This window comes from Perognathus longimembris, chromosome 22 (assembly GCF_023159225.1).
Source record: "Perognathus longimembris pacificus isolate PPM17 chromosome 22, ASM2315922v1, whole genome shotgun sequence".
NCBI classification, from domain to species: domain Eukaryota; kingdom Metazoa; phylum Chordata; class Mammalia; order Rodentia; family Heteromyidae; genus Perognathus; species Perognathus longimembris.
This window is the reverse complement of record NC_063182.1, coordinates 23,593,139-23,605,256: the sequence shown is the minus strand read 5'-3', so window position 1 is coordinate 23,605,256 and position 12,118 is coordinate 23,593,139. Positions and strand designations below refer to the sequence as shown.

The window sequence follows — 12,118 nt, the reverse complement described above, 5'->3', positions numbered from 1 at the left end:
GTTTCTTTTTGCTCAAGGCTAGCACTCTGCCACTTGAGCCACAGCGCCACTTCTGGCCATTTTCTATATATGTGGTGCTGGGGAATCAAACCCAGGGCTTCATGTATACAGCATCATCATACATGGTCATATGTTCATAGCTATTGAGTTATTGTGAGGATATCCTCTTCTAGGACTATTCTAGACATATACTAATTATTACAGTTGAGGGAAACCATGGAATCTATATTTCTTTGTGTCTGCTTACTTCACTTAATATGATTTTTTCTAAGTCTTTCCATTTTCTTATGAATAGGGGTATGTCATTCTTTCTGATGAAAGCATAGAATTCCATTGTGTATATATACCACATTTTCTTGATCCATTCATTTACTGTGGAACATCTGGGTTGGTTCCATATCTTAGCAATGGCAAATAATGCTGCAGGGAACATAGTTGTGCTGGTAGCTTTAGTGTGTCCTTATTTGTGGTCATTTGGGCAAATTCCCAGAAGTGGTATTACTGGGTCATAGGGGAGCTCTATGTTTAGCTTTTAGGGGAGCTCTATGATTAGCTTTTTGAGGAACCTCCATAGTGCTTTCCAGAGTGGTTGAACAAGTTTACACTGCCAGTCTTGTGGCTTAAACTCAGGACCTGTGCACTGTCTCTGAGCTTCTTTTGCTCAAGGCTAACACTCTACCACTTGAGCCACAGTATCACTTTGAGCCATTTCTGTTTATGTGGTACTGAGGAATCAAACCCAAGGCTTCGTGCATGCTAGGCAAACACTGTACCACTAAGCCATATTCCCAGCCCACATGCTTTCTTTATATCAGCAGATGATCTGTTTTGTAAAAGGTATATTTTACAATAACCTTTGGCTATTTACCTACAAAAAATTAAAGCATAAAGAAACTGGATACAATTTTAGTAATTTATTTCATGGGATAAATTTAGCTCTTCTATCTCAAAACTTAGTCTTGGTTTAAATTATGTTCCAACAATATATTCTGTGTTACATTGCAGAACTGCTGTAATTGGGTTTCTAGCTCAGAACCATTAGACACGTCCGTGGAGTCCATGCTGCCTGACTGTCCTCGCGTCTCTGCAGGTATGCGTTAAATAAAAGGTGTGGTGAGATAAGGTAAAAGTATGCCAGGGAAATTTAGAATCCTATTTTGTAATTAAATATATTGTTCTTCCTTAAATTGTGAAATACATTATTGATAATGCACTGCGAGTTTCTAATCCAGTGCCTCATTTTGTTAAGTTCCGTAAAATACCTATCAACAAAGTTAGTAAGATGACTAGATGAAAAAATTCAGGGGCAATATATATGGTTGTTGCTGAAGCCTAGAGAGGTGAGACGGTGTGTAAAAGACAGAGTGAATCACCAGACAGAAATTTTCAGAGGATATTTGTCTCTGAGCACACACCCTTTCATGTGTTGGGTAGTGAAGGCTGTTCAGTGGCCTAACAGCTTTAGATTTTTTTTTTTTTTTTTGCCAGCCCTAAGGCTTTAACTCAGGGCCTGGGCACCCTACCCCTGAGCTTCTTTTGTTCTACCACTTGAGCCACAGCACCATTTCTGGCTTTTCCTGTTTATGTGGTACTGAGGAATCCAACCCAGAGCTTCCTACATGCTAGGCAAGTACTCTACCACTAAGTCAACTTCCAAGCTGAAAAATTAATGAATAGATTGTAGCTGGACCTTCTGTGGTCGCTGGAATTTGGATTGTAGGAAAAGGGGCAAAATAGACTTCCCAGGGAAAAGAGACAGAACAATGCAAGAAGCAAGGATGAACTGGATCTGAAGATGTTCACAGAGTATAAAAGCAAGGCTGGTTTGCTTATTAAAAGGAAAAAGGCGAAGAGGTTAGCACCTCCAGAAGCAACTGGCCTCTGGGAAGTATAAGTATAGCATTATTTCCATCCTACCAAGTCTGTGCCTGAGTCTCTAGGTAAGAAAAGAGAGTGGCATTTGTTATTCCTTTCTTATTTTGACTTTCACAGCTTCCAGCCATTTTAGGTTACAACAAAAATATCTAGTTATGACTAATAAACAGCAGTAGGCTTGCTGTGGTCATAATTACTAGAGAATGAGCACAGGCTTGAAACATAACCTACTTTATTATACCAATCATAGGTGATTCCTAGTCATTAAGTAATTGGAGTTGCTGGTATGTTTACATGTTTGAAAGAAATGGTTTGAAGAATAGTTGAAATTCTAGGGTAATGAACTATTATTAGATATCACTCTCATTAATACATGAACTTCAACTAAACTTCACTATTATAACTAAATTTTATAGATTTGTTAGTATACAGAAAACAGAACAACTAGGAAATTAGATAGACAGACAGACAGATAGACTGAGTACAGCAAAGGGTTTTCAACTAATATTTGAGGATAGCTAGTTAAATCATTTCTGTAAAGATGCTGACTTGACATTTGATGCTGGATCTTCAATCCACAGAGCAAAAAAAAATTAGTAATAAGAGTAGACAGGGAGGAAAGTTAGAAGTAATGAGACAGAGCAAGAAGAAACTACAATCAACCCGTAAGTATACCTGGAATCTGTGACAAAGTATGGAGCAGCTAAGCTGTGTTTACAATTGTGACCCACAAAAACTCAGATGATAAATGTTTTAATCACCAAATTTGGAGGAGATTTGTTCCCCAACAGTCAAGGTTAAATCAACTTTCGTGGTTACTCTAAAAATAGCCTTTATTTTCTTCCTTCCTTCCTTCCTTCCTACCCTCCCCCCCCCTTCTTTCTTTTTCTTTTTTTATTTTATTGAGGCTATAGCTTTTTAGGGTGAATCTTAGATCTAATACCGTAGAAATTCAGAGCAACTCTTTCCAAAAGGACATTAAAAAGTTCATTAAAATTTTAGTTTATTTCTGTACTTGGTCTTCTACTCCTTAGCTAGAATTTGCTTACAAATTTATCAGAATGAAAATATTTTCTTCTTTATCATACTCACTTGAACTTACATTAAGCCGAGAATCTCGTTCAGCTTTTATATGACCAGTTGTTTCTTATGACAGAACTTCCTACTGTGTGCAACCTTATCCCTGTGGGTTTAAATTCCCCAAAAAAATGTGGATAGCAAATGATTACATGCCTGTAATCCCAGCACTTGGAAGGCAGAAGTAGAAATATGAGTTCAAGTCCAGTCTAGGCTTACATAATACACTTTTAGACCATCCTGTACTACAAAGTGACATTATCATCTCAAGTGTGTGTGTGTGTGTGTGTGTGTGTGTGTGTGTGTGTGTGTGTGTGCACATGTATACTCTTCCATCCGGTTTTCAAATATTTATTAGGCATGGGGTAAGCTTCAAGCAGTATTTGGAAACTGAAGACATAGAGTGAATAAGAGCTCATAGTGACTAATGTATTTCCTATCAAAGTTTTAAAAAACAAAGTTAAGAATAGGTTCTTTTGCTCTTCTGTTAGTAAGTAGATTCCCTTTGAAGCTGCCATCAATATGTGATTAGGGCTAACACCCACAGCACTATCCATACTTGCTTATAAAAAAAATTAGTAGTTTCCTTCAATAAGTCATTAAATATGTTGAGTAAGGGTATCTAGTAAATAAATACATAAAAGGAAGGAACAAAACGGCAAAGGGAATAGGCTCAGCAGGTTACAGATTACAGTCGTAGCAACAGGAATGGAGAGGATAGGAAAACAAATAGACTCCTGAAAAACACACACTCCTTGATGATACATAGATTAGATGTGGGAAGGGAGGAGGCCAGAATGAGCTGCGGTATAAATATCTAGGACAATGAAAATATCATTACCAGAGGAGAGAGCTAGAGGAGAAATCAATTAAGGGCAAGAGATGGGGAAATTGTTTTATGACCCTGTTTGATTGAGGTGATGGTGGGAAATTCAAATGAAAATAACCAAAGGTTGTTCAAGTACCTTTGAAATACCTAAATTTCTCTGACTAATAGTTCTATAGTACTTTAACAATTATTTGAAGATTTCATTTGTGTACTGACCACAAATTAGAAATGGATATTCAGACTATACATTCAATTTAATGAAGTCTTTTTTGTGCTTGTTAAATTATCAGCTTTTTTCTTGTTATATACTTTTATCTTTTGCCTGAATATGTCAAATGATATCAATGAGCTTGTTTTGCACATACTTAGCCATTTAAATTGGAGATTTTTTAATGATGACTAAGTCTATTAATTTTAACAAGAAAAATTGATTTTTCCTATAATATTCATTTTATAAGTGATATTTTCCTGCAGTAACTAAGTTAAAAACAAGTAAAGTAGACATTTATAATTCTATCTAAATTATAATCTGTACTTATTTTCTGTATAGTCATACTGTTTTGTTTTTATTTTTATTTTTAAAGAAAATATAGTATTTGATAATACAGCTTATCTCAAGAGTTGTCATTGTTGGGCCTTATACTGACTTATACAAGATATTATGTTATTATTACATGTGAATAGTAGATATTTGAGATATCTTGAATCTTTGGCTTATTAATCTGTTCTTATTGATTAATGCATATTTTATAATTATATTCTGGTCAGTTCTTATATAATAGCAGTTGTAAGTATATACCTGAGTTATTTTATAGAATTATTCTGTAAACAGTTTCTGTAGTTTCTAGAGAGATATTTCAATTTCATCAGAAAGTACTTTAAAATATAATACTATATACTCATTAGGCATTATAGAATTTTGAACCTGTTGTTGACCATTTTAATCCATTAGTAAGAAAGAAGTCATTGGAAGAAATATTCTTCCTTCTATTTTACTCCTGTTCTACTTCTATTTATAAACAACTTACTTATTCATGTTTTCCTATGTTCTCTGTGACATTAATACAGCTCACAAAACATTACACAGACAAAAGCATTAGAAAGGTAGAAAACGAAAGATAGTGACGAAAAGAACAAGGAACCTCCAGATGAAAGGACAGAGGATAGAAATATGGGAACAATAAAGTTGAAGATGTCAGTATAGTAGTAAAGATGAAAATAGAAATAATCTTGTGTGACATGCTGCTTACTAAAAATAGTTTATGTAAATTTTGGCTCTGTTTGAGGACATTCCCCCAGGATGAAAAAGAAAGAAAAATAGAAATGTTGGAGAATAGACATGGTTGTAGAGAATGGATCCCATCTGACTCCTTATAAGACGGCATTGCTTACCTTAGCTGGCCTGTGACTGACTGGCAGGACACTCTGCCAGACTGATTCTACTGGGGCTGCATTGGGATAAGTATCATTGACTTTTAGCCTCTGAGTGTTCCCTTGGGCCTCTCCAGGTGTGTTCATGCATGCCTTGTGCATTCATTTCACCACTGTATACCATGTACCATTCATTCCTACAGATGCCAGGGATTCCACAATTAATTATAACTGATAAAATTCTCATACATTGAGAGACATCTAAGCTAATTCCATATCCTGGCTATGGTAAACAATACTGTAATAACTTGTTTGTGCTGGTAGCTTTAGTATGACCTTGTTTGTGAGCTATTGGAGGAAGAGAGAGGAAGGGAGGGGGAGGGAGGGAGGGAGGGAGAAAGGTAAGGGAAAAATTGGAAAAAATTATTTTAAGTGAAGTAAGCCAGACCCAGAGAAACATAGGTTGTGTGGTTTCCCTCATTTGTAGTAGCTAGAATGTGGCTATAAATCAATAAGAAAACACACTGTATGGTAACACAAAACAAAACAAAAAACATTAGGACATGATAAGTTATGTAGGACTCAAGGCATTCACAGACAGTATGACCAGAGGAGTATCTTCTTAGGAGAGGAGCACAATGGTGCAATAGCTATATGCATTTGAACACATAAAATATTATCTATTGAAATGAACTCCTTTCTCTGTTGGTGGTGTTTTTGTTTTATTTTTGTCTTGTTTGTTTATTTATCTGTCTTTGGGAGAGGAAAGTGGACGTAGGAATAGGAGACAGTTGGTGAACAAATGGAGCAGTGTTACTCACCTGACACTGTGTTGAAAATGAACTACATAATTTCTGGGTGGGAACAGAAGAGGAAAATCTGAGAGAGAGGGAGGGAAAGGGTAACATTGTTCAAAAAGAAATGTATTTTTTATCTGACTTAGATAACTATAACCCCTCTGTACATCACCTTTTTTTTCTTATTTATTGTCAAAGTGATGTACAGAGAGGTTACAGTTTTATATGTTTGGCCTTGGGTACATTTCTTGTACTGTTTGTTACCTCCTCCCTCATCCCTCCTCCCCTTTCCATCTCCCCCCATGAGTTGTACAGTTGGTTTACACCAAATGGTTTTGCAAGTATTGCTTTTGGAGTTGTTTGTCTTTTTATCCTTTGTCTACATCACCTTTATAATAATAAAAATTATTTAAAATAGTTCTACATGGAATTTGCAATTTAGTAGGGGGCACAGGCAATGACCAAGATAGACAAGAAAGCACATTGCTTGTTAGATGATAGTAGGAAGAAATATGAAGCAGAAAGAGATGAGCTGAAGTATATATATGTTGAGATGACATTTTGCTTTTGGTAGGTAGCCTGAGAAGCCTTGCTGAGAAGATGGCCTTCCTAGTACATTCTTTCTAATCCTGACTTACCCCATTCCTCCCCCACTCCACTGAGAAACAGTGTTCGCCTATTCAGAGATGCTTTACCTAGACATTATGGTACCTACTTCACTCTAAAGTCAGCATCCTTATTCTCAGTTTGTTTTCCCAACAGGCTCTTGTTCTGGGTTCTTGAAAACATGACCTTCTCCTCACTAACTTCACCAGTTCTCTGAGGTTCACAGTAACCATAAATCATGGGTCTCAAAATTAGTAAGAATTGTCAGCTATTCTTAAAGCATCCTCTTTTAGAAAGTATAGCATTTGCACATCATGATAGGTTCACTGTCAGTGACATCCAGAAGTGAGCAGGGCCTTGCTACCCTAGTTCCATCCCATCCCAAGCCCCTTTTCTGACCTGAAGGGTGAGAAGTATGACATATCTGAGACCATGTTGCACCAGGCACCTCGGATGAACAGCTCCATCTTACAGCATCATTGTGAACCTTCTGTTAAGAAATACCTGAGGCTAGTACCCTGGAGAAATGCCTGATACATCTTAACATAGTTCTAGTAAGTATCTGTCACATTGTTCCTTATGCTTACCATGTCATAGATAGATAGGCTATCTCCATTATTTCAGCCTAACCAGAATATATGATACAAACCCATGTTCCTGGAGATTAGAAAGACAGCAGTAAATGTAAAGAGAGAGTTGAAAAGGAAAAAGAACAAATGCATTAGATGTTTTATTGGTTATGAATTAAACTTGAAAAAATATACTATATTTAGATGGGCTTTTCTTGATTTGGATGAAGGAGGAGACTGTTGGTAACATAAACCTGACTGCCAAACCCCATTTCCTCACCAGAACATGAAATAGAAAGCTAGCACTCTCTAGGTGAATTTGAATTACAGGCAACCTGCTGATACAACCCTAATTTTCCTGTTTAAATAGCTCAGCTTGAGGGCTGGGAATGTGGCTTAGTGGTAGAGTTCTTGCCTAGCATGCATGAAACCCTGGGTTCGATTCTTCAGTACTATATAAGCAGGAAAAGCCAGAAGTGGAGCTGTGAATCAAATGGTAGAGTGCTATCCTTGAGCAAAAGAAGCTCATGGACAGTGCGAGACCCTGAATTCAAGCCCCAGGACTGGCAAAAAAAAAAAGCTCAGCTTGACCATTTTACTGATTACACTTCCTGAATATTTGTTAAATTGTCATTTTACTTTACTGCTGAAACTACTCCTGGAGGAAATTTCACTATGAAGTTTGATCACTTCTTTGTTAGTGAATAATCACTTTCTTCTAACAATAGTATTTAAAAATCAACAGTAATTGCCCTTAAAATGTTATGACTTCAGAATGTATAGACAAGTTGAGTTTTTAATACATATTAAAATTAATTCGGTAGTTGAAAAACTTAAACTTTACCATGTAAACAGACCTTAAATTTCAAAACATATTAACATATATGATACTGAACTACTTTGATTATATGAGTTGCTCAAGAATTGTAGCATTCTACAACCAGGAATGGGTGGCTTACCCCTTTATTCCTAGCTACTTACGAGGCTGAGACCTGAAGGATCAAGGTTTTAAGCATGCAAGAGTCCATTTCTAATTAACTAGCAAAATGCTATACTGGAAGCATGACTCAAATGGTAGAGCACTAGCTGTGAGCAAGAAGCCAAGCAAGAGCAAGAGGCCAATACCAACACACACCAAAAAAAAGAAGAAAGAAAGAAAATAATTATAGTATTTCTCTTTCCATTCAAAGGATATATTCTAATCTAAAAGTAGTGTTTTCATTAACTAAATAAGTAAACTTTTCAGGCTATTTTTGTTCGATTGGTCTTGTAGCTGTTATCTACTAGTTTAACTTTGTTGTTCTATGCTATTGTATGATTCTGTGTTCTTAGTGAAATTTAAATAACTGGAATCAGTAATTCTGGGGGAAATAATTGATTCAAGAATCATTTAAGATAACCTATCTAAATGAAAATTTTCATCTGTGTAGCTCACTAACATTGGCCTTGATTACATATATTTAATTGGGTCCAGTGTTGACATGTGCATTTTACTTTCTAGTTTTCCTAGTAATCACAGTGAATATAAGCAGTCTCACTCCAGAACTCTCACTTAAAAACATTAAAAATAACCACCATGTTTTTTACAGCTTTCTGAAGCAATTTGTGAAAAATCCTTCGAAGAATTGGCAGTAAAGGTGGCAACTCTCCTTTTACTGAACTAACTCTTCTCTTTAAAGATTGAAGAAAATTAATTATTCTTAGAATGCTTGTAAATAAATAATAAATTTAAAATAAATAATAAAATTTTTAAATGAATTATGAGTTAATGTGGGAAAGCAATTATGTTTACTGTACCTGTAGCAATGCTGTATTGCTCTTAAATGCCAAATCCATACTGCTGAGAAAAGTAAGTCAGGCTTGGCATCCACTCTCCTGCACCCAGAGACTTTTGGTCCTGCCAAATGCTGCAGTCATATTCTCCAGCCCACATGTCTCTGTCCTTCCCTACCTAACTTGCCCGGGTCCACTTGCTTTCCCGTTCTCTCTCAGTGTGGACTGTGTGCTTCACTCCATCCCATGGTCAGCCCACTCTCACTCACATATTCCTTATCTGTTTCCATGTACATCTTCTTTGCTGCTGTCTTGTAACAAAAAGTCACCAGGAATAACATGGCTTCTGGAAAATTAAAAAGTACTCCCCAGACAGCCTCCTCAGAGAAACAGTATTGCTTTCTGAGGGTGAGTCAGAACATCTAAAATGAACATTCCTTGTTACAAAAGTGGAATTTCAAAGTCAACATTAGGTACTATATATAGTGCAAATATTTTCTCTTTATAAAATCCCAAGATGTTCTGAGTTTATTATCAGCATGTTAAAAGCAGGAGTATAATTTTTAACTTTGTCTTGTAATATTTCTTAAAAATAAAGTCCTTTGCAAAAGGAAAACGCTATTTTGAGAGATAATTTGCTAGATCAAGACTTCAAGTTTGTAGATGTGAAAAATTTTATTTAATTGATAGCTGTTTAAATATTTTTGAGACTTTGAATTTGTCCCTGTCTGGTATGTCTCTTTTGCCCAAATCTCTAAACTATTCAGTATGTTGTACCAAGAAATGAAGAATGCATATATCAGCTAGGTACTGTATATGCATATGTCACAGAGAAACGCTGGTTAACCACATGGCACAATCTTTGACAATATTTGGTTGGATTAAATGATGTCTTAATTTCTAAAGCTGTATATAAAAGTTAGTTGAAAATTAACTTGGGAAAGAAAGATAACTTTCTATATCAATGAGTGCTATATTGAAAAATCTAAAGATTTTCTAGTAACATAACTCAGTATTGAAGATCTAATATATTTGCTGGTATTTCAAAGGTAATGTGAAAAATCTCAAATTTCAATTTTTTAAACAAAGAATCTTCAAAGAAATTTAATTGTCTTTCAATTTTAACTTATATAGTATAGTAGTCAGACCTTTCCTGCTTAGTTTCCAGAAGGAATGTGATTAAATTTAAAATAAGACATTGTGAATTTAAGGCCACATATACAAGTGATAAATATAACCAAAGTGTGGGAAAATGGTTTTATGTGAAATTGGAGCCACTCAGTTTGAATTTTAGAGTGACAAGGCAGCCTTCCATAAATGTAGCAATATAGATTTTTGTAGTACTTCTCCTAGGAAGAAATAATTCTTCAGATTTTTTTTTGTTTTACTTTCTTCAGAAACAAAGTCAACCAGTAAAAGCAAACAGCAAAATTTAAATTTTAAAGAAATGCTGATTTATTTACTGATTATCAATTAATAATCCTTCTTTTTCCCCCAGATATTGGATCCTAATTCTAATGAATTGCCTAAATTTGAGGTGTTCTTTATTCTCTTGAGGCAAGAAACTGTGAATATGTATCTTTTCATCTCTGCAAAAGTTCATTGAATGACTAATATGTACTAGGTACTAGGTTAAACTATGACCATAAAGAATGTTAGAGATGACTGTTTCCCCTCAAAAAGCTCATTTTTTGCAAATATTCTTCAGGTGATGATCATTGAAATGGGAGGACGGGTTGTGGAGAGGGAGTAATGCTTATGAATGACTTGGTGATCCAAGAGTAACTCTGCCTATACTCGCACCCTGCTTGCTAATGGTATTCTGAAGTATCTAAGATTTAGTACATTTTCTGTACTTGTCTATTTTCCTTCCATATTATTGTGAGAATCTGAAGGGGTTTTTTGTTTTTTTTCTTGTTTTTTGTTTGTGGGTCATGGGCCTTGAACTGAGAGTCTGGGTACTATCCCTGAGCTCTACCACTCTGAGCCACAGTGCCACTGGTTTTCCAGTTAATTTGAGATAAGAGTCTCATGGACCTTCAACCACAATCCTCATATCTCAGCCCTGGGTCGTTAGGATAACAAGCATGAGCCACCAGTGCCTGGCTGAGAATCTGAAGTTTTTTTTTGTTTTGTTTTGTTTTGTTTCTTACTGTTATGTTATTTACTATTATCTCACTCACAATAACTTATGGTAATGGTCAAGGAAACAGATTCACAGATATAATGAAATATGAGCAAATGTTACATGTTGGAAGTATCATCTTTACTTCTTTTGAAACCACTATATTGTTTCATAAAAATATTTATTTTTTAAATTTAATTTTATTGTCAATGTGATGTATAGAGGGGTTACAGTTACATATGCAAGGTAATGAGTACATTTCTTTTTTTTTTAGTTTTTATTATAAAACTGATGTACAGAGAGGTTACAGTTTCATACGTTAAGCATTGGATACATTTCTTGTACTGTTTGTTTATCATTGATATGCATACCAAATGTATGTTACTTTTCATTTTTAAATTCTTTAGTAGTAACAAGCCAGACTTCATTAAGAAGAGCTTTGGGGGCTGGGGATATAGCCTAGTGGCAAGAGTGCCTGCCTCGGATACACGAGGCCCTAGGTTCGATTCCCCAGCACCACATATACAGAAAACGGCCAGAAGCGGCGCTGTGGCTCAAGTGGCAGAGTGCTAGCCTTGAGCGGGAAGAAGCCAGGGACAGTGCTCAGGCCCTGAGTCCAAGGCCCAGGACTGGCCAAAAAAAAAAAAAAAAAAAAAAAAGAAGAGCTTTGGACTTATCATGACTGTAGGAAATTTCTATTCTCTATCACACAGAGTATAAAATGAGACAATACTACCACCATGTCTCAAAATTAAATGAGGTAATCCATATTCAATTCAAAAAATAGTATCTAATTTATGGATAATAAATATTCAAAAACTACTCTTGGTATAGTTCTGATGAACATAAATTTTAATCACCATTCTTTACTTAATAATGTCTTCCTCCCCTTCTACTCACCAACAAAATTGGAAATTTCAGCTACCTCAGAATAGTAACAGGGAGTCACCCAATTAAACACAAAATCTTTACTACAAGCCAGTCCACGAGGTCCATTTAGTCACAGGCACTGCCAGGCACTGGTGGTACCCACCTCTAATCCCAGCTGCTCAGGAGGTTGAGTTCTGAGGATCATGGTTCAAAGCCAACCCCGACA

General features: G+C 35.7%; 1 protein-coding gene across 7 annotated transcripts in view; it reads left to right on the top strand.

Moving 5' to 3' along the window:
• Positions 1-12,118, top strand: part of Fam172a (family with sequence similarity 172 member A) — a 365,442-nt gene that overhangs the window by 234,363 nt on the left and 118,961 nt on the right. For 6 of the 7 annotated variants that reach the window (XM_048331051.1, XM_048331055.1, XM_048331056.1 and 3 more), the window contains one exon: positions 1,006-1,090. In XM_048331051.1, coding sequence (XP_048187008.1) covers positions 1,006-1,090 — 85 coding nt within the window. Of the gene's footprint in view, positions 1-1,005; positions 1,091-6,711; positions 7,052-12,118 lie in introns of those variants that run through there. The other variant, XM_048331054.1, reaches the window with a different exon arrangement.